Raw genomic sequence first — 24256 nt, forward strand, 5'->3', positions numbered from 1 at the left:
ATTATCTATGATGCTACAGTTGTTATAGATCTCCTATCCGAACAATCCACAAAAACGACAATGCCACAAATATGCTTAATGGCATGCATCTACACAAGGGTGTCTAAAATTAGAAGAGTCTTTAAGTAGGTTATAGGCAGGTTCAGGCTCCCTTTGTGCTGGCTTTGGAGAAAGACATAAATAGCAATTATGGTGCTGAAATTATCTTTCCCAGTACTTGCTCCATCTCTTCACACACACACCAAGCTCCCTAAAATATGCCAAAAGATTCTGTGTTAATTATTCATACTTCAGCAATCTGCCCTCTAACTTCTCTGTGATGTGCAGAGCAGTCAGGATAAGAAGGTACTCATGAAGCTTGATATCCAGGAAAGACTGGAAGCGATCTCTCACTTTTTGCTTGGTAGCTAAGATAGTGGCAAGCAGAATTTGCCAGGACTGAACCTACAGTTGCTAGTAGTGGCCATTTTTGTAAATCACTGATCTGCCATGCCTTCAATTTATAAATATTATTCAATCCACAATACTGTAGATGTTTTCCTCATTTATCAGAACATTTCTGATACAGGTTGATATGGTTCATAAGAAGTGTTTTATGAAACTATTTAAAGGGATACAAGTGAAATACAAGTTATATCTATCATGTTAGTGTTCCCATTCTCTCCCAATTTAATACTGGGTTTTAATATCTCTAACTTAAATCAGATCATACATGCTAAATCAATAATTTTATGTCCCAGGAACCCTAGAAATTAAAGCAATACCAAAACAAAGCTTTTTAGAATTTAATGCAGCATTTTAATGCCTGAGCATTCCATATTGGCAACATGTTTAATCTTAATAGCAAGTAAATTATAAAACTACTACTAAATTACAACTACTAAAGTAGTATAAGAAAAAAACAGCATCTTTTTCAGATATATCAAGAAGCCAATATGCTGCTTCAGCTTTAAGCACTGGCTTTGTTTGATAAGAATCTCCTTACAGCACTGGGACTGGATGAAACCTCACTGAGTCTATAATATCTTGTTTTTCAGTTAAGTAGGTTTTAATGATATTATAATAAAAGAAAAGGCAATAAAAACAACAACAACAACGTGGAACAGAAGCATTTTCTCAACTACTTCTTCTAAGGCCAGTTCTGTGTTTAAAATTCCATGAATCCTCTTTCTTTTCTCTGGGCAATATTACAATTTAATTACTAATATTTTGGCAATATTACCAAACAGATCAATACTAATAGAATAGAAACAAAACTAATAGAACTCTATGTGTCTATTGATGGCTGATTTGTCTGAATACCAAGCTTCCTGGAGTTCCCTAGCATTTTTGGATTTAGCTTGGTCTAGGATGCTCACAATTTCCCAGTTGAAACTATGGTTGAGTCTGTCCATATGTTGTAAGATTAAGGAGTTCTCATCGTGTCTTCTGACTGCTAGTTGGTATTCAAGGATGAACTCTGCTAGTCTTCTGCCTGTCTATCCTACATGTACATGTAGAACAGACGTGCACATGTAGGACACACAGGCAGAAAACTGTTCCCAGAATTCTTGGAAGCCTGGCATTCAGACAAATCAGCCATCAATATATAGAGATAAACCACATTTACAGAACTTTCGAAAGAGACAATAAAAAAGCTAAGAAGGAAACAAAAAGACCAGAACACATCCCTTCCAGCAGCCAACACCCAAATAACCAGGGATTAATACCAGACAAACAACCAAGCAGAAGACAATACCCCAATCAAGGAACTACCAAGGAGAAAACCACACTCCCACCAGCACTGGCAGGGAAAGCCACTGTATATAAACAGGGAGCAAGCCCCACACTCACCAGCACTGATGATGTTACCCAGTCGGGTAATGAAACATCTGCAAGCAAACCAAGCTCAGAGAGCACTAAGGACTCTTTAAAGGTAAACATTATTATATATTATTGACCCTTTTAGTTTTGAGACTCCTTATTTTATATTATGATGTTAAAACACACACACGCTAAGGATTTTAGCATATCAGTAAGTCAAAAGCTATATTATCTTTAACAAGTGGCAATTACCTAAATTCATCTCCCTATTTCAGAATGAGCATGGGGAGGGTATAATTCAGGTCAGGACTCCAGGATGTGGGAGGGCTTTGCTCCTGATGAGTTTCCTGTGCCTCTGATTTATATTAGAAACAATGAAATCCTCAATCTAGATTGGATCCATTGTAAGGAGAATGGGGTTAAAAGCCTCTACATCACATGGTTCAATCCCCCTCTAAATAATATCTCTGTATTATTTTTTAAGTAGGAAAAAAGCTGTGGTAGCTACTTGTTACATATTAAAGAGAAAATGTAGTTTGACCTACATTTTAATTGTGTTTTCTCAAGTCTATGTACTTACCTTTTGTCAGTGCTTCATCCAAGAACAATTTTAGCCTCCTGCTCCTGAGTCCAAACATTTTTCCTGTCTCATGCAGAAGCCCTTGATACGTTAATCCATTTTGACCAACAGGGTTTTCCATAAGAAGGGTTCCCACCGTTCCATTCAGACACTCTGGAGAAAATGAACTGTCTTACTTTTAGCAGAAAACCTACAACTCCTCAGCATAATTTACCTTGTACCCTATAGGGATAGATTTGTTTCATTCCTGCCTTACAAAGCAGTCCCATACTTACAAGTTGGATTAAGCCTTATTGGACTCAACAAGATGTACTATTCCTCCCTTCCTTTTGGATTCTACCTGACTCCAGCTGACTCTGGGCAGCAGAGGAGCAATACACCAGCAGCACTCCCAACTGTTCCCTAGACTCCAGCTTTGACTAGAGCACCTCACACCAGTTATCTGCAGAGCAGAGCCTCTAGTAATGGAGGTCTTGAGGATAACAACAGCCACAAACACCACCCTTCCCTGGAGTCTCAGCTGATGCCAAACTTGAAACCCAGATGGGCACAGTTCCAAGACAGGAACAACCCTCTCCAGGCCCAGTCAGTTTTGGTTAAAGACTGTGTGTAAGGCCAGACTGTAATTATTTCAGACATTAACTGAAGTTAAAAAAAAAAGAATGCCTGTCATATAAACAGCTTTTGCATTTCTTCTATTAAAAGAGTAAGATGAAAGGTATTTCCTTGACATGATGGTTAATTGGTATAGACTGTGGTCAGTAACGTGATGCTCAGTCATGTAGCCTCAGCCACTGAAGCCAAACAACTGTATTCAAGACAGGGATACCTTGAGCTAGACTTCAGAAAAGGTCCAAGATTTCAAATGTTAATAAAATGATCTAGCATCAGACAATTAGCATTTTATGTGACATACCTTGTGGTTTTGCATTCACTAGTTGTAAATTGATATACTGACATAAGAAGTCATCAAGATCATTTATGACTGGCAGCGGCCCTACGGTTACGTGAAGCTTCTTTCCACTAAGACTCAGCAAATCTGTTTCTTTTTTTAGTTCTGGAAAGGAAAAAAAAAAGGTTAGAAACAACCTTGAGCAATACCCCTAAGCTGAGCATATGAACTGAGCTTTCCTTTCTAGAGTAAGTTTCTTGAACACTTACATCCAAGCTAGAAACATGAACGGTGAAGATTTGTATCTCATAGTATTCAACTGACCTGAGCATTTCTAGATCAGTGTTTCTCAACCTCAGCAACTTTAAGATGTGTGGACTTCAACTCCCAGAGCTCCCCAACCAGCATGCTAGATGCAGAATTCTGGGAGTTGAAGTCTACACATCTTCAAGTAGCCAAGGCTGAGAAACACTGTTCTAGACTGATACCTATGACTACAGACTGGATTAGAAAGCATTTGTTTGTCTCAAGCTGTCCCTGGTGCTGTTTACTGTACATAATGCTATAGATAGTAACATTATCAATGACCTCCAGTTATAGTAAGTTTGTCTTGTCTTAGGATCATAGCCATTGTGTCTTTGAATATTAGTGGGAAAGGCCTATTCTTTTCATCCTTCTAGGCATCTGGTCAGCTGCTGGGGGAAATTAAATTAGTCTCTCCCAGGCAACTGATGGACCCAGCAGGGTTTCAGAGGGAACTTGGGAGTGTTTCCTGAGGACCTGGGGAGTGATTTTGTGGAGTCCTTAGCCACTGCTGGAATGGGCAGGTGGCAGAGGCCTTAGACTGGATTGCTCTTCTCTGGCATCTCATTGTATGTTGATCCCAGAGGAACTCAGGATGAAATGCCAGAAGAAACACCTAGAGTGTCATTGGAGGGACACAAAGAATGAATCTAGCTGAGCATGCGTAACAGCCCACATTAGGGGGTGGGGGAGGGTTATTGGTTTTTTCTTGTTTTATTGGTTTTAACTCTGTACAGTTTAACCCTTTATTGGTTTTACCTCTGTAAGCTCCCCAGAGTCACTGTGTGTGAGTTGGGCAGCTATATAAATTAGATAGACAGATAGACAGACACGTACGTACATACCATGGCAATAAGAGCTGCAAAATACAGTAACTTTTCCCACTCTTATCGTGTCCACTGATAGCTGCCCAGCAACCCTTTTTTAAGGTAACTTATTCTTTGCTGGAGAAGGACTACTCTCAAGACCATTCATGGGGAAGAATATTCTAGTCACTTGGTTTCACTCAGTTGGACTCTGACTGGGCTAGTCCTATCAGAGTAATTGGAGCATGGTATGGCCTGGTTAGCTGGGAAGAGTTTTATCAGTCCTTCATGGTAGACCAGACTAGGAACCCAATGCCATGTAGGTCAGTAGTACTTTTATTGTAAAGCTATAGTAACAGAATCTTCTAATTCTAAATGTCCTTCCCCCTCCCTCCCTCCATCTTCATGTAAATTAGAAAGGGGCCTGAGATGTTTACTCACATTATTTTCCTGACCTGGACCTCAAGCCCCTTTTATCTGACTGTTGCCTTGATACCAATCAAAGAGAATATTGGTAGCTCAAGGTTGAACTGTGGAATAAGCAATGGTGCACCTCCTTCTCAAGAAGCTGTTGCTGGACCCAAAAGATCTGAATGATTTTCATCCAGTCTCTTCTGTTCCCTTTTTAGGGAAGGTTATTGAGATAGTGGCCAGACTGCAGCTTCTAGATCTCTTTCAGTCAGGTTTCAGACCACTACAAACCAGGACAAAGCACTGAGAATGCATTGCTCCTGTTTTTTTTCCTCTTTCTCTTCAACGTTTTCATGAAGCCACTGGCTGAGATCATGGATTGGTTCAGGGTCAGATATCACCAGTATGATAATAATACCCAGCTGTACATCTCAACCCTGAGCTGCCTAAGCAAAGCCGTCAATGAGCTGTCCCAGTGTGAGAGTGTGAATGGGAGAAACACGGTCAAGCTCAATTCTGGATCTGGAGATCATCCATCTTTAGTCCTAACCTACTCAGGACTGAAACACAACTTAGGGGACTTCATGGACTTACAATGCCTGCTTGAGGAGCAAGTGATAGCTGTGGCCAAGAAGGCCTTCACACAGATTCGCCTTTTGCACGAGCTGCACCTTTTGCACCAGGATGCCTTTTGCACAGTCACTCACACTTTTGTCACCTCACGTGTGGATAATTGCAATGCACTTTATATGGTGCTGCCCTTAAAGACAACTTGGAACTGCAGCTGATCCAGAATACATCAGCCCAGACAATTATGGTACTCCATGACATGCCCACATAATACCTGTACTTTGAGAGCCAAAACAGTAAGCTTCCAGGTGCATTTTAAGATGCTAGTTATCATCTTAAAGCCTTTCATGGCATAGGGCCTAGCTAGTATCTATCTCCCATAGAATCTGCCCATCTTGAAATGAGATCCCCCCAAGATCTGGACGGCTCCCACCCTGATAGCGTTCCAGAAGGCCTTAAAGATCTGACTGTTCTCCCAGGCTTTGGGGTAGAGTGGATGGGACCCCTTGTTAGATGTGTTTGACATATGTTGCTTATGTTTTGCTGTTAGTTCCAGAATTGCCATTTTGTTTATGTCCTTTACTATATTTCCATTTGTCTTACTGTATTTGTTCTTTATATTGTGAGCAGAGAGTAAAAAATAAATAAATATTTTTTAAAAAATGGGAAATGGACAGAAAGGTCTTTGGTCTCAACTGCCTGGACCCCTTTTTTGGTGGTAGATGACAGCTTCTTTACGATACCAATCTTATTCCACTGCAGATGTCACAATGCAGAGATTATATCACTGTCTTTTCCAAGAGACAGGCAACATTAGCATGGTGAGTAAACAAATCACCTTCCCAGCTGATGTGGCATCTTGCATCTTGCTAATGCCATACCAGCTGTGGATCACACCACAGTGTCTGCTCTAATACAGGTAGTCCTTGTTTAGTAACTGCCTTGGAGAGCAACCGTTCACAGTTACAGTGGTGATGAAAAAGTAACTTTGCAACCAATGCCCGCATTTATGACCCTCACATATCTGTAAAGCAAAGGAAAACTGAAGTAAAATTGTGATGTTTCACTTAGCAACCACTTTGCTTAATGACCGAGTTGCCAGCCCCAGTTGTGGTCGCTAAACAAGAACTGCCTGTTAATTCCGTAATAAGCTGTTAGACAATGGACAACCTTGTTTTGTGGTAACAGACTGGAAGAATGAAGAAGAAAAATAATGTTTTGTTTCTTATTACAGTTTATAAGTGTTAGGATTTATTAAATAAGCAAATATAAATGTTAAAAAGTGTTTCCTTGAATTGAATAGATTTAAACGTGCACAACGTTTTTAAAGAAATTGCAAGCTCTTAAATACCTTTCTACAATTGTTTAGAATCATGAAGAACAACACATTTAAAGATAAGAAAACATTCTGGTTCTACTTATTATAGTCAGGCAAGACCATATAGGCAAATAAATTAAAATATTAACTTCAATAAAGGCTAAATGACTGAATTTTCAGCTTAACATGTTGAGAGGACCAGAGATGAACCTCCCCAATGCTCTCGCTCATTGTTATATGATGGTAAGAGCAGATTCAACTGTTTTGCTCTGTGAACAATAAAGATATTGTTCCTTTAATTCATTGTTCCTCAGTTGAAATGTAACCAACCCATGCAGTTTTAATCCAATAGTAAGCAATGCAAGTGAAGACAATTTGAGCAAAACACAAACAAGATTTCTGAATAGTATATGTGTTTTTCTCCAGCAAACCAAGGATAGTAACATCAAGCTGATAATATGAGTTGTGGTTTCCCCCTTTTCCCATTTGGCATGGCTGTTCTTGTTTTAATTTGTTTACATTGTTATTGCAAGCTAACACAAATCATAAAAGTTTAAGAGAGTTTTCCTGTGCCCTACATTTATTTGCATAAACCAAGATTGTGACCAACAGATAGCTTTTTTTAAAGAAGTCAGATAATCCAAAAATGTTGGCAGCCAAAAAAAGACTTAGTCTTTGCCATGTTTGTACAAGACAACTAGGCACTATTTTCCATTTGTGCTTTGTCTGTCAACAGGGGCAATCTGATTTGCTATATGATGACACAGTTGCCAGAAAAAGATTTGATTTGAAGAGAAAAAATAGTGCCAACATTAGATCGATGAAGAGGCTCAACACAAAATGTTTTTGCCACCAGTACAAAATGAAATCTCCCAAGAGACAAAGCCAGAACGATAGCAATAAATATGCATCCCAATGCTATCAAAATTTGAAATGCTCTCATATGTAATTTATTTTTCTGTATTGATTGTACAGATAATTTACTTTTAAAATGAACCGAATTTAAGACGAAAGAGTTCTGTTAGATTGACAGAGTGTACAGAAATGGAGGAAAATTAGGCTTTTCTGTTTAATCTCTCTTTTGGGGGGAGGAATTGTCTTAAATTCAAGGTCATTTTCTTTTTGGGTAGAAGCAGTAAATAGACAGATGGTACTCTGAAAGGCATTCTACCTGTTATGCACCAAATTTATCATGAAAACAGCTAGCAGAATAGGTTTTTTAAAGCACATAAATCTATTTCAACAGTCTATAATTTTTTTGTCAGAGACTTAGTAAAAAGCAAGTTGTGAAATCGACCTGCTTGCAAGTTTTTTTTGTTTTTTTTTAAAGTCATACTCTGGTAGTGTATCTAGCATTCTGAAACACTACTTACCTTGTTTTCCACTATAAACTGCCACTTTTGATTTTTCGAGACCAAAAATGCATGCAATAGTATTAACAAGTTTGGTGAAGTCTAATTTATTGTCTCCCTTTGGATTTTCCAGCAACACCATACCATCTAGAGAGAGAAGTATAAATCAGTAATTCTAACAATCTAATTTTGTTTTCTTTATTGGTTAACAACAGGTATGCATGGCAATTTTAACAGTTTGGTTCTATTTGGGCCCTTTGATTCCATCAAAGCATCTGATAAAATACTTCATAATATTCTGATCAATAAGCAAGTCAATTAGGGCAGGATGCCATGAGAATTAGGTGGCTGGCTTGAAACTTGTAGCCAAAGAATGTTCCTTAATAACTTCCCACTAGATTGCAGGAGGCACTGAGAGGGGTCCCACAAGGTTTGGTCTTGGCCCTGCAATCTTCTTTATTCATCACTTGGGAGTAAATAGTAATCAAATTTGCAGAGGGCATAAAATTGAGTGAGACAGTTAATATAAAGAAGACAGAAATAAAATTCAAAACAGTTATATAACATATTAGAGAAAATAGCCAAATGCAAAGCTGTCCCACTTAGGGAAAAGAAATCAAAGGCACAGGAATAAATTCAGGAGTACTTCACTTGACAACAACATTCATGAAAATGATCCTGCAACAGTAGTTCATTACAAACAGAATACGAGTCAGCAGTGTGATCTGACTTCAAAACAATGGAATTATGATTTTAGGGTGCATCAAAGAAGCATAGTCCCTAAATTCCATTCCATTTAGTCTTAATTCCAATTATAAATTATACAATATTGTGCCTAGTTTGGGGAACCACATTTTTAAAAGGATTGAGACAAAATTGAATGTGTTTGATGAGAGGACTAGAAAGTAAGTCTTGTGTGGAAAGATTGAACAAATATTCAGCCTCGAAGAGAGGACAGAGAAGGAATATGAGAGCACTCATCAAATACATGAAAGGAAGTCACCAAGAAGACGACCTATTCTCCATAATTCCAGAGTACAGGACACAGAATAACGGATTTATTATTACAGGAAAGAAAATTCTGGTCGGACTGCCCTTCACTGGATGTGATTAAAAGAAGCTGGACAGTCATCTGTGGATGCAATAGTATTAACAACATCCTTGGTGTTCTCTGAGCTTGGCTGTTTGCTTGAAGACGTTTCATTACACAACTAAGTAACATCATCAGTGCTAGTGCTAGTTTCAAGCGTTCTTCCAGGGTCAAAAGGTTGAGAAAGGCTGATATACTTCATTTTTCACAATCATGTTTAACAATTAGCTACATCCATTTCAATTAGCAATTTTACAAGTACAGGTAGTCCTCACTTAAAGGTCGTTTGTTTAGTGACCGTCTAGAGTTACTGAAAAACTGACTTGCAACCATTCCTCACACTTACGACTGTCGCAGTGTCCCCATGGTCACATAATTGCAATTCAGACACTTGGCAACTGTTGTGCACTTATAACAGTTGCAGCATCCCACAGTCACATGATCACCATTTTTGACCTTCCCAGCCTGCTTCTGATAAACAGAATCAATAGGGAACTGCATTATTCGCTTAACAACTGCCACAAAAATGGTTGTAAAATCGGGTCCAGGTTCACTTAATAACCGCATCACTTAGTGACCTAAATTTTGGTGCCAACTGTGATTGTTAAGCAAGGACTACCTGTAGCAAAACAGTTCTAGCTACACCAACATAGTCTGCATCATGTTTTTCAGCAGTGGTTAAAAGGAGAGAATGACTATTAAAAAAAGTAGATTAATACAGACGTACCTTGCTCTTTACCATTAATGCAGATGTTCAAAGTGACATAAGCACATGCTGGCTCAGTACAACGATGTACAGCTCCTTTGGCTATTGCAATTTCCAGTTCTGATCCCTTCAGCTAAACAAACAGCAGTTACATTTTCTAAATTATTCTTCTAAGACAAGATATACCCACTCTTTCCTCTCCAAAGCTATTACAATTTGGAAATACTGCCACGAACCACAGTGGGAACATTAACATCTCATAAAAATAACTGGGCAGAGTACTTTACTACAGCTAATATCTAGCATATTAAATACACATCCTTTGCAACTTTGAAATGTTGCACAAATATCAAATGGCCTAATGGCTTAATAATAATAATAATAATAATAATATGCAGAAAAAGAGCCCTTTCAGTGGAAAAAAAACCCAGAAAGAAGTCGTGTCTGTACATGTAGATACAGGACAAGTTTTCACAACATAGGTACTTTCCTCAGGCACCAGGCAAGGATGTTTTGGTACCCACTTTATGTTGAATGGTATGGAATTTTTGGTTTTCTTTCGTCCCTGGTATGGCCACAGGTATTCTATTTTAATTGTTCTATTCTTTAGAATCTCACTAGCCTCCCTCAGTCTTTTACAAGTTGGTGGCTATAAAAATTGAAATTATAATTATGAATAAGTATACAGGCTAAAATGTGGCTGCCTGGTTTGTGGTTGTGTGTTGTGCAAGCCTGGTTGGTGTGGTTAGTTTAGTGTTCAGTGTGTTGTGTGACTTCAGCAAAGGATCGTTACCTTCTCGTGGTGCTGGAGCTTGAGCACCTCAATGATGCCATGAGCTAAACCGTGAAGGGCCACCCAAGACGGGAAGGTCATGACAGAGAGGTCAGACTAAATGCGATCCCTGGGGAAAGTAATGGCAACCCACCCCAGTATTCTTGCCGTGAAAACTCAATGGATCAGTACAACCAGAGATATGTCGGTATACCATTGGAAGATGAGACCCCCAGGTCGGAAGATGGTCAAAATGCTACTGGGGAGGAACAGAGGATGAGTTCAACTAGCCCCAGACGTGATGACGCAGCTAGCTCAAAGCTGAAAGGACGGCTAGCAGCCGACGGTGCTGGTGGTGAACGGCGAATCCAATGTTCTAAGGATCAACACACCATTGGAACCTGGCATGTAAGATCTATGAGCCAGGGCAAATTGGATGTGGTTATTGGTGAGATGTCAAGATTAAAGATAGACATTTTGGGCGTCAGTGAACTGAAATGGACTGGGATGGGCCACTTCACATCAAATGACCACCAGATCTACTACTGTGGACAAGAGGACCACAGAAGAAATGGAGTAGCCTTCATAATTAATAGTAAAGTGGCTAAAGCAGTGCTTGGACACAATCCAAAAAATGACAGAATGATCTCAATTCAAATTCAGGGCAAGCCATCTAACATCACAGTGGTCCAAATATACGCCCCAACCACAAATGCTGAAGAAGCTGAAGTAGAGCAGTTCTATGAGGATCTGCAGCACCTACTGGACAACACGCCTAAAAGAGATGTTATTTTCATCACGGGAGACTGGAATGCTAAGGTGGGCAGTCAAATGACACCTGGAATTACAGGTAAGTATGGCCTGGGAGAACAAAACGAAGCAGGACATAGGCTGATAGAATTTTGCCAAGACAACTCACTCTGCATAACAAACACTCTCTTCCAACAACCTAAGAGAGGGCTTTATACATGGACTTCACCAGATGGAAAACACCGAAATCAGATAGACTACATCCTTTGCAGCCAAAGGTGGCGGACATCTGTACAGTCAGTAAAAACAAGACCTGGAGCTGACTGTAGTTCAGATCACGAACTTCTTCTTGCACAATTTAGGATCAGACTAAAGAGATTAGGGAAGAACCACAGATCAGCTAGATGAGCTCACTAATATTCCTAAGGAATATGCAGTGGAGGTGAAGAATCGATTTAAGGGACTGGACTTAGTAGATAGGGTCCCGGAAGAACTCTGGACAGAAGTTCGCAACATTGTTCAGGAGGCGGCAACAAAATACATCCCAAAGAAAACCAAGAAGGCAAAATGGCTGCCTGCTGAGACACTAGAAGTAGCCCAAGAAAGAAGGAAAGCAAGAGGCAACAGTGATAGGGGGAGATATGCCCAATTAAATGCAAAATTCCAGAGGTTAGCCAGAAGAGATAAGGAATTATTTTTAAACAAGCAATGCGCGGAAGTGGAAGAAGACAATAGGACAGGAAGGACAAGAGACCTCTTCCACAAAATTAGAAACACTGGAGGTAAATTCCAGGCAAAAATGGGCATGATCAAAAACAAAGATGGCAAGGACCTAACAGAAGAAGAAGAGATCAAGAAAAGGTGGCAACACTATACAGAGGACCAGTATAGGAAGTATAGGAAGGATAACAATATTGGGGATAGCTTTGACGGTGTGGTCAGTGAGCTAGAGCCAGACATCCTGAAGAGTGAGGTTGAATGGGCCTTAAGAAGCATTGCTAATAACAAGGCAGCAGGAGACGACGGCATCCCAGCTGAACTGTTCAAAATCTTGCAAGATGATGCTGTCAAGATTATGCATGCTATATGCCAGCAAATTTGGAAAACACAAGAATGGCCATCAGATTGGAAAAAATCAACTTATATCCCCATACCAAAAAAGGGAAACACTAAAGAATGTTCAAACTGTCGAACAGTGGCACTCATTTCACATGCCAGTAAGGTAATGCTCAAGATCCTGCAAGGTAGACTTCAGCAGTTCATGGAACAAGAATTGCCAGATGTACAAGCTGGGTTTAGAAAAGGCAGAGGAACTAGGGACCAAATTGCCAATATCCGATGGATAGTGGAAAAAGCCAGGGAGTTTCAGAAAAACATCTATTTCTGTTTTATTGACTATTCTAAAGCCTTTGACTGTGTGGACCAGAACAAATTGTGGCAAGTTCTTAGTGGTATGGGGATACCAAGTCATCTTGTCTGCCTCCTGAAGAATCTGTATAACGACCAAGTAGCAACAGTAAGAACAGACCACGGAACAACGGACTGGTTTAAGATTGGGAAAGGAGTACGGCTGGGCTGTATACTCTCACCCTACCTATTCAACTTGTATGCAGAACACATCATGCGACAAGCTGGGCTTGACGAATCCAAGGCTAGAGTTAAAATCTCTGGAAGAAACATTAACAATCTCAGATATGCAGATGATACCATTTTGATGGCTGAAAGCGAAGAGGAACTGAGGAGCCTTATGATGAAGGTGAAAGAAGAAAGTGCTAAAGCTGGCTTGCAGCTAAACCTCAAAAACACCAAGATTATGGCAACCAGCTTGATTGATAACTGGCAAATAGAGGGAGAAAACGTAGAGGCAGTGAAAGACTTTGTATTGCTAGGTGCAAAGATCACTGCAGATGCTGACTGCAGTCAGGAAATCAGAAGACGCTTAATCCTTGGGAGAAGAGCAATGACAAATCTCGATAAAGTAGTTAAGAGCAGAGTCCTCACACTGACAACAAAGGTCCGCATAGTTAAAGCAATGGTGTTCCCCATAGTAACATATGGCTGCGAGAGCTGGACCATAAGGAAGGCTGAGAGAAGGAAGATAGATGCTTTTGAACTGTGGTGTTGGAGGAAAATTCTGAGAGTGCCTTGGACTGCAAGAAGATCAAACCAGTCCATCCTCCAGGAAATCAAGCCAGACTGCTCACTTGAGGGAATGGTATTAAAGGCAAAACTGAAATACTTTGGCCACATAATGAGAAGACAGGACAGCCTGGAGAAGATGCTGATGCTAGGGAGAGTGGAAGGCAAAAGGAAGAGGGGCCGACCAAGGGCAAGATGGATGGATGATATTCTAGAGGTAACGGACATGTCCCTGGGGGAGCTGGGGGTGTTGACGACCGACAGGAAGCTCTGGCGTGGGCTGGTCCATGAAGTCACGAAGAGTCGGAAGCGACTAAACGAATAAACGAATAAATTGTCTGCATTCACACAACACAAACGTGTTGTGTGAATGCAGACAATTGAATTAATTCAATAAATTATGGTTTAGTTAACTAGGATTTAGCATGTTGTTCAAATACAATGCATTTTCTTTCTGAATCTCCCATAATGACCCCCAGAGGACAATTGTTTTAATCATCAACCACCTGAAAGCTGACAAAGAATATGCGAAATTGTAGCTATAAACAAGTAAAAACAACAAATAATAGTAGATAAAAATGAAAAACTAAGATGATGTTAATGCAACTTCTTGTTTTTATTCTTAACTACTGCTTGTTCTTATGGCTACTGGCAAAAACTTAACATTAATGACCAAGTGGAAGGTTACCAGTCAGGCAAATATTTATCATACAACCTTCCTGGTAACAAAACTGGCATGGAGAGACGTCAGATATGACACTCATGTTCCTGCTATATCATTTTCTTCTCTAGTAGGTGGTCATAGTTTATGGTAAACTTTTTGACTACTTTGATAAAGTAGAAGTTATTAAGGTGAACTTTTGACTACTCTGATAAACTCATTTATCTCATTTAGGTCAACCATCTGTATCTAAACTATTAAATTAATGTAGAATGTACTTCCTCAGATTGTCCTACCATACCAAGCATTAATCAACATTCCCTATAAAATTAATGCAAATCTTATTCATAGACAGTGGCAAAATATCTGTCATTAGCAATGATTCTTAGAAGCTAATTCCCACTTAATGTAAATTACTGTCTGGCTTATATGTATGGTGTATATGTCTGTTGTTTGGTCTTGGACTTGAACTCTATAATCTTATTCATACCCAACAACTTTCAATTTCTCCTCATTTTAACGACATATTAGCTTTCCATAATCTGATCCTTCACGATATATTGGAACTTCAGTCCCCAGAATTATAGAAAGCCAACCAGTGCAACCTTTAAAATGGACATATTCTGTGACGATTGGCAAAACATTCCATGCACAGGCTATCCTATGAATACAGTAAGTATTTTAGGATGACCTGTGCTCAGTTGAGATTCTGAGACACATGCATTTACTCTACACCCAAACTTAAAACATACATGTTCAGGGCACAGGTGTTTCAGGCCCTTGAGCATCCATGGCAGTGCAATATAAGGTAGGCAGGCTGGATATTCTGTGTTTGGGCAGTGTCAGGTGGTCTAGCTATACCACACTTTGAAAGCGATTGCAGCACAAACAGCATGCCCATGAGGCATGTCATCACTGGACAGAGATAGGGAAACCACAGACAAGATGGGGGCTAGGCTATATGGAAGAGGAAAGGAAGGAGTACTGATCTACTGTGATCTACTGTGATTTGCAAGGCTTTATCCATCTTTTTAGGAACTAGATCCTTCCACCAACTGTTCCACAATCTTGTATTTTCCCCAAGGATTTCTTTCTGTCTTCTGAGCTTCTAATCAGTTTCCATTCTCTTCTCTGCCCGGTGGAATTTTATCATACCTTCATCTTTATACACAGTTTCAGGCGGAATGTAGTAAATTCAAATTAACTGATATCTAGACATAAAGGCCTATTAATGAGAACTTTAGAAATGGTTGTCAAATCCTATTTTAAAAGTCAGCCTACCACTTGATAGACTCATTTCAAAAGTGGGCAAACTATTTAAAAGCATTTTGGGGGAAAAAAGAAACCATTATTGAATTATTTATCTTCTAACAGTTCTTTAGACTGTTATGAATCTAAACTTGTCACAAGAATAATTGTATTTATGCCCCGCAATTCTAATGCATGTATAACATTCAGTCTGGCTGGTAACAACACCAAATCTACCAAAATGAAGACATTTAGAAAAGTCTGAATTCATATAGTATAAGACCAGCATGTCAAGGCCTAAAACTAAAATTCACATGGGAATATATTTGATTTAACATACATTTTTATTGTAAATATTACTAGTTATTGTAGCTGAATATCTCATGCTCTTTTCAAACAGGTTTCTACAATTGTAGCCATGTAACTTGATTTTGAAAGAACTCAGATTCACTGACTTTTTGAACTTAACGTTTGTTATTCAATATGAATACAGTCTAATTGAACAAACATTTAATATGAGCAGTGTGTTATTTAGATCATAAGCAAGGGGTTTATATTTGTACTTACCTGGGTTTTTTCTCGAATAAGCACTTCTTCTGAGAGAGGCACTGGATATGGCTTCAAAGCAGCTTTTATTGTGGCAAAAATGAAGTCTGTATGCTCCTTAATAACAGTATCAAGATAATCACCTTCTGGAGATGCCTGATAATATATTGTAATCTCATCTGTAGGAACAAGGTTACGCTGAAATAAAACCAGCAACATTTTGAGTATCAAATATTATCTCATAGCTAATTTTTGTAATAAATTCTCTGTCGCTATTAACAGAAGATATTAATGTATTAAAAGTAGTCCAACAAAACTGTGTCTGTGTGATTTACAAAGAAAAATATCTAAATGCATAAACTGACACAAGTTTTCTTTCTAATCATGCCTCCCTATGCACATAACCCACTCATGCTTTACTAGATAAAATAAAAATAAATGTTTTGCCATGTACTATTGGCCTTCACAGGAAAAAACATTTCATGAAATTAAGTGGTTGATAAACAAATTTAAGATTCAAGTCATTTTGTTTCATTAACAAAATTAATGAAACTTATTTGGATGTGTTATACTTATTTGTGTGTAGAGGTTACTCTTATTTATAGAGATTGTCATCTTAAAACAATGAGAGAAGTCACCTTCATGCACAATTACCTATGTCATGTTCAATTTTTCTTCTCTGTTCTATTCTCTCCTTTTACCACCATCTGTTCTCCATGATGCGCTCCCACCCCACCAAGCACAAAGATATTTCCTTTCAACCCAAATTTAAAGTATTTACTTCTTCTCTCCCTTCATAGCCATGCTGTTGTTATAACTGACCTAATGATTTGATTTCTTCCAGTATTACAGCTGATTTAGCAACAATATGTATGTTTTTACAAGGGAACAAGCAACATACTGTATAGGGTCATTATTATAGAAGATGATTAGCAAACTGCAGCTTCTGAAATTTAAGGAAGTATTTTCTGTGTAATGTTCCTTCAACATTTACTTTACCAGTGATCTTCCCAGTTAATTTCAAGGTGGCTGGCTTGATCATAAGCAACATTAATCAGCAAAGCAGGATATCTGGACCAAACTATGCTAGGTAATATTCCTTTAACCCAATCTTTCTAATCTTTAACATGATTTACATGTTACTTTTTGATTCAGACACAAGTAATATCAAACACAGTTGCGCGCAGTACCTTCAGCTGTGAACAGCATTTATGCATTTAAGCAGACACTCATGCCATGACACAGAAAGGATCAAGCCTTTGTTTCAGTGCTTACGGCAGAGAAATTCAATTCCGTCTGTAGTAATTTGTGGCAGATAGTATGTTATTTATATTTTATCATTCAAATTCAGTTATTTTTTAATTGGCTTTGGGAATCTCAAAAATTCCAAACATTAACTAATCACTCAGATAATTTACGTTTTATATATTAATGCTTGTTAATACTTTTGGTCTGAGTAACTCCCTAAGTATTGCCAAATTTACTTAAGAACAGTTGCTACATACAGGATTACAATCAAAATCAGGGTAGGCAACCTCTAGCCCTCCAGAAGGTGCTAAACTTAAATTCCCAATGGCCAGTGGTTCAGGCTGCTGGGAGTTCTAGTTCATCTGGTGCTCCTCAAATGTACTATTATTTGCTGCATTTTTATTAAAAAATCACTCCTGATTTAAAATAAAGGCTAAGATTAGTATAAATCAATCTATGTATGCAAATAGCTTTTGATATGTATCCCAAAAAACAATTTGTGCCAAATAAATGTTCAGGAAAAGATTTAGGAAAGGGTGTCTTATTTATTATTTCAATTTATATGACTACCCATCTCATGTTCAGGACTCTGGGTAGCTAACAGTGTTAAAATATGGAAGAAAAAGAAAGCAGAAATCAAAACAACACACATAAAACAGCAGCTGGGGTAAAAACAGACCCATCAATCACAATTAGCATAGCCAATGGACTGATTCAGTCCAACCTCCTGTCCCACAGGCCTGGTGTTGGGACCAAGTCTTTAAGGCTTTACAAAAGGCCAACAGGGTTGGGACAAATCTGCTCTCCAGGGGGATGATGCTCCAAAGGGCAAGAGAGAAAGAAAGCAATACAAATAACCATTTCTTCCAGAATGCACAAGCTTTGGGTATTTTTTTGGATTACCGACAAAGTTTTCATATCAGTATAACTTCCAAAGCACAGGACATAAGAGTGGCATTTATTCTGCACCGATCGGCCCTCACTAAGAGTATTGTCCAATCCTATTTAGAGAAGGATTCAGGCAAATTGGATCAGTTCAGATAAGAGCAATCAGAAACTAGGTCCTTTGAAGAAACACTGAAGTAAGTGGGAATGTTAAAACTGGAGAAAACGAAGGGAGAATATGAAACAAAGTCATATAGGGACATGATCAAGACTTGTACTAGGTACCAGTCTGCTTCCGGGTCCAATTCAAGGTGTTGGTTATCACCTTTAAAGCCCTACATGGCATGGGGCCAGGTTACCTGAGGGACCACCTCTTCCCCATTACATCAGCCCGTCCCACCTGATTGTGCAGAGAGGGCATGCTGCGGATCCTGTTGGTAAGAGAATTCCATTTGGCAGGTCCAGGAAGCAGGCCTTCTCTGCAGTAGCTCCCACCCTGTGGAACATGCTGCTCCCAGAGGTGAGACTGGCCCCATTGCTCCTGGCCTTCCCGAGGAGTCTGAAGACCTGGCTCTGCCACCTTGCTTGGGGAGGAGAGGGGAATTGATCTACATGGGGATGGCTGCTATAGACCACTCCTCCCACATATGGACTGTTTTAGATTCTCCTGCCACTTGGACTTTTTTACTTTTTTCTCTTATTTATATTTATTTATTAGAGTAATTTTATATTTGTATATTCTATTTTTATTGTATGGTTGTTGTTTTAATCAATTATTGTAACCCCCCTAGAGTCCCCTGATGGGAGGAGATGGGTGGGGACAAAATCAATAAATCAATAAATCAATAAATATATATATACGACCCCACGGGCATTTTTTAAGAGAAGCTTCTTTACCTGCTATCCTCCCCAGATTTATTTACCTTTTTTCGAAGTTTTTGGATGCGATTTATTACTTCACGTGCAACACCTTCATCAACCATAGACTGATCAGGAGTAACATCTAGGAGAACTAAAACCTGGTGATAAAGCAAAAAAATGAACAAAACTCAACATTTATATCTAGGTTACTATTATTAAAAGATGGAGTTTTAATAAATTATAGCTAATTATACAAGTTATTCATTATTTACTCTTTATTGCTCTCTAAAACAACTCCAGCAAAATCAGACTCTCCTCTAGATCACTTCTGGAAAATGCCTGGACTGATACGGTCCCAAGGAAAATGGCTAGTTTTGCCCATGTTCAGTACTATGTAGTACCTTTGAAATTTTTTTTAAAAATTTAAAGACTCCTTCTCTTTTGGGTTAAAATACAGCTACCAGGTTTGGGCTAGTTAAAAGAATCATGTTATGCCAGTGTTTCATCAGTTACACTGGTTTCCACTTTGTTGCTGGACCCAGTTCAAAATGATGGTACTAAAGAGCAGAGCATCTAAAAGATTTTTCTACTTACATTTTGGAGTGAGATCCCCAACATGCAATCAAAGGAAAAGCCCCAAAAATGTGTCCCTCCCTGACCAAAAGACATACTTCTGTTACATACTTCCTATACACTTCCAGGATCATCTTCTGATACCTCTGCCAAATGAAGTTAGGAGGACTGCTTCAAGACAGAGCTCTCATTTGTGGCTTTACAGTCATAGAATGCCCATCAAGGAAGCCCACCTGACATCTGTTTGATGTCAAGCTATGATATTGCTTTATATTTCACTTTTAAAAGTTGGAATGGTGGCTTTAACATGTTTTATTTCTGAACCTATTTCTTGCTGTATTTTATTCTCTATTTGTTTCTCTCCGTCTTCCCCTGTCTTTAGTACTTGCCCTAGGAACTTTCTTTCACAACTGAATTAACCATTTGGATTTTTAATTTCATTATTTTGACCTTATTACAACACTGTAGTAGCACCCATTTTTCCCCAGTGGAGCAGGACAGGTAAGTGTATGCTACCTAGACATTTCTTTTCACTATAACATTGGTAGTAACAGTGGCACAAGACTAATAAAAACTGTAGAGACTGCATGCCTCACAAATATGGAGCACAACACTTGTCTGTGCAGACTGCTTCTTGGACAAAAGGACTTCTGCACCCTCCCCCATCATATTGTTGTTCCAAAAGAAAAAAGTTTGATATAAATTTTTTCTTAGTTTTAATCATTTTCCAGCAGTAGTCTTCCTCTCCACCTTAGAACTACATGGGATGAGCCTCATTTTTGTATTCCTGCAACTGCTATTAAAATAACAATATAATCAAGAATCCATACAATGTGATATGGAAGTTGCCTGCTCCAAGTCAACTATTCCGAAACGGATGCTACACTGCAACTTAAGAGACAATAAATTGCAAGAACTGGTGTTAACAAAATGAGTATGTGGATTCACCATCTTTTATATTCAATACCTGAGAATCAGAATGCGCTTCAAACTGGGCATATCCTCTTCCAGTCTGGTCAAAGGTATACATCAGACGGAGATCTTCCTCATGCAGTTCATGCCCATCTACATCAATTGTGCCTAATTCATTTAAACAAGAGAATTCTATATTATATGTTAAAACATGGTGTTTCAGTTTCAGAATAATCTTTAATTGTTCTCTCTTTCATTTGAAAGATAAACATACATATCAATATGTCTCTCTGACTTCCTTGTGTTTCTCTAATAAATTTTTTACCTTTTTCATCCAAATACTTCGTTTTATTCATGGTTAGACAGACCGCATTCAGACTACTGGAAAATCAATTACATTAATTTCCAAACCCAGAATATTAGGTATATGTTTGCATTTAAGCTTACATTTATGAGGCAAACTTATCCCATTACTCCTAAGTTCTTTTCAATAACGCCTGCTTAACTTAGCATGCTTTTGCACTCCTATGTTTTCTATTTTGTGCATTTCTTCTTTTAGAATTTTGTTCGTTAAAAGTACTAACAATTTGCCAGCTCTCTCCATCCATTTTTTAAAATTAAGAACCCTAACCACTTCTGTTTTAGCAGTCAGGGATAGCAAATTTATGCACATATATTTGCTGAGATCCTGAGACTTGGATAGATTTGTTTGGAGAGCCTGAGATCCAAAAAAGGGATCCTATGGTTTTTGGTATCCTGGATGCTACTGAGTACATTTGCACAGCCTCTCCAGCCTGATGCTTTACATAAGACAATTCCTGCCACATTCATTAAGTATTTTTTTGTAGGGAAAGGGAAAGGCCAATAGTGCCTGTGATAGTAGGCATGCTCCAAAATGGTCTCAAGCTTGGATGGTGATCTCCAAAATCCAGAAAGACATGAGAGGATCTTGGCTCTGTCATGCTATCTTTGAGGATGTTGATACTTAACTTGAAATATGACAAAATTAAAAATTGAAATTCATTGTATTGATTCCAAGGCAAGACCAAAGAAGCTATAATGTTCAATAAATACTATCTCTAGCACTTTAGCTTTGCATTTAAAGCAAAGTATTCCACGTTTTTAACCAGAAAAGATTATTTTGCTTGGCAAGGTTGATGGAAATAGAAGAAAGAGAAGGTGCTGGATAAGGTGAATAGAGTTAATGGGAATGAAAGAACTACAAATTACTATAAGGGACAGGATATGAAGCATTTATCCATGCAGTTACCGGGAACTGAGCTTAATTAACGATATCACATCCTGAAATTGTGCATCATATAAAACAATAATAAAGTTGGAAAAAAGTATTTTTACAAAAGTGCAAAAAAAATGTAAAAAACAAATTCTACTTCTGACAACTTAGATAATCCTGACATTTTCTGATTTTCAATGATTAATTTAACTATTTCTCTCTTTGCACTTATTTTCCAATACATTTATAATCTATAAACACTTGGCATTGACTGACTGACTGACTGACTGACTGACTGACTGACTGATTGATTTAGAGGCTGCCTGACTCCAGAATGACTCTGGCTGGTTTACAAACATACTCCCTATAACATAAAACACAAATGACAGGGGCTCCACAAGTGCCCCACTTCAAAGCCTGGGAGAACAGCCAAGTTCTGACATAGGAAGAAATAGCTTTTAAATACCCGCAGTCTATTAGTAGGTTATAATATATTCAAGAAGCTAAATGGGTTGGTTTGCAATCCAAACATGAACATTCTTCTACTTCTAATGTCAGCCACATCACAATTTTATAACAATGCTGAATGGTTACCAACCTGTCTTCTGAAATACTTCCAACAGCTCACTTGGCAATTCTTTGATAGCAGCCATTACAGATTTAAAGGCACCTTTAAGTCGCTTCCCAAGCACCATGTGATCAGGTTCTGCTCTCAAACGGATTCCATACTTATCTTTATCAGTTGATAAAGTCACTTTGCGGACATTAAGTTCCTTCATATTTAAAATACATGCACACACACCCCAAGAAAATAAAAAGAACAAAGAAAAAATAAACTATTATGATTTGCCAAGTGCAACAAATATTAGATAGAAAAGACAACAAAGGAATATCAAACAACCGTCTACTACATTGATTTGTGTATGCGTAATTCTAAGACTGTGTGATTATATTTAAGGAAGGAAAGGAAGTCTCAATCTATTCAATATAAGAACTACTTTCACCAAAATATTATCCAAACATTCTGATGTGTTCCTCCTCCCAAACTTCCTGGTCCACATAACCCCTAGAATCAGCCTTACCATATCCTATTCATCCCTCTGTTAGGCTAGGTAGGCCTCCCTTTTTCTACTTGAACAATCTCTAGTCACTTTAGAAAGGCAACTATCATGTAGAAAGTAATTAGTTGCTTTAATAATTGAGTCTTCTATAACTAAGATGTAATTAATTATATATAATATTTATTTATATACATTATAATATAACTTAATTCAGCCTAGTGAAATGGATGTGATGCATGCAATTACAAATGGAGCTGGTCTGTTGAAATATACTGCATTTCTTATTTTGCATCCCAAAGTTGCTCTATCATAGTTCTGCTATAATGCTGCTGCTCTTAGAAAAGTCTGTGAGATCTTCTGTCTGACCAAGCAAATGTATAAACAATATTATAGCGAGTCTATGACTTTTATGAGCTTAAAGAATCTGATACACAAAACCACCCAAAGGGTCACTCTGTCTGGCAGACTAAATTCCAATTTCTAAATAGATAAAGGCCCCAACTGGCTTTCTTTCCAAAATGGAACATCAGTTCACAAGCAAACGTTTGGGACAATGCTTAGCTTAAACCACAAAACATTGTTGGTGTTTTTTCCCATCTCATTTATTTCTTGGATAGGAGATTCCACATACTATTTTTCCTTCATTTACACTTTAGTCAATTATGAAAGTAAAACTGAACTTAGAATGAAAAGCATATCAATGGGCAACAAATACATAGCTCATCTTACATTCCCATCAGACATAATTCAAAGGGATATACACATTGTAGTTTAGATTCCCAAGGGAAATGGCATTTCTCCTTTAAGTTATATACCACCAAACTAAAAGTCCTTAAATGAAAGGGTATAGAAAGAACATGAAAGCATTGTCTGAAAAATAAAACTGAACAACACATATAGCTAATGTATCCCTTTAAATCTCTGCAGGACTTCTGAAATCTATATTGTAATATTCTGAAACAGAAAATGTTCATGATCTGTATTTATACATCTTAGGGCCATCCATGCTTCAAAAATGATTTGGAAGAAATGCCTGAGACACTGCATAAGCACAGTACATCCCTTCTCTTCATTAAGGCAGCCTCTGTTTTTTCAGAAGTAAGCCAGAGAAAAGGTGTAGCTTCTCTTAGGAGTCTATTCATTGACATGAATGCAACTCCTGCAGAAGTGTGAAAAAAGAGAGGCTCCCTTCATGAAAACCAAAGAGGTCTTTTGCTCATGCAAACCCCAAACCACTCGTTCAAATTATTTTCAAAGCATGCACAAGCCTCATAATATTGTAGGAGAAGAGCCATGTTAATCTGTGGTAGCCAAAAATCAAAAGGAATCTGGAAGCATCTTTTCAGTCTAACGAATTTGTCTTTCATTTACATACTGTTGGTCTGAAATGGTGCTACCAGCCTTCCTTTAATAAATATGTAATTCTGAAAAAAGTGAGGTCAAGGTATATGTGTTGTTATCATACATAATATATCAACTGCAGAATTTATTTTGGCTTGCTAGCTTAATCCTTGTACTCTATTATACACCTACAG

The 24256-nt window shown here is 38.2% G+C and overlaps 1 protein-coding gene across 2 annotated transcripts in view; it reads right to left on the reverse strand.

The window, feature by feature from the left end:
- IARS1 (isoleucyl-tRNA synthetase 1) overlaps window positions 1-24256 on the reverse strand; it is a 518275-nt gene that overhangs the window by 427239 nt on the left and 66780 nt on the right. For both annotated transcript variants that reach the window (XR_010067094.1, XM_063291856.1), the window contains exons 26-33: window positions 22259-22433; window positions 20482-20594; window positions 19004-19099; window positions 15969-16145; window positions 9853-9964; window positions 8057-8182; window positions 3300-3440; window positions 2384-2536 (exon numbers count right to left, since the gene is read on the reverse strand). Coding sequence is in view for 1 of the 2 variants with exons in the window: in XM_063291856.1 (XP_063147926.1) it covers window positions 2384-2536; window positions 3300-3440; window positions 8057-8182; window positions 9853-9964; window positions 15969-16145; window positions 19004-19099; window positions 20482-20594; window positions 22259-22433 (1093 nt within the window). In the remaining variant the exon portion in view is untranslated. The remainder of the gene's footprint in view (window positions 1-2383; window positions 2537-3299; window positions 3441-8056; window positions 8183-9852; window positions 9965-15968; window positions 16146-19003; window positions 19100-20481; window positions 20595-22258; window positions 22434-24256) is intronic.

The sequence above is a fragment of the Candoia aspera genome, chromosome 2 (assembly GCF_035149785.1).
Source record: "Candoia aspera isolate rCanAsp1 chromosome 2, rCanAsp1.hap2, whole genome shotgun sequence".
NCBI lineage: Eukaryota > Metazoa > Chordata > Lepidosauria > Squamata > Boidae > Candoia > Candoia aspera.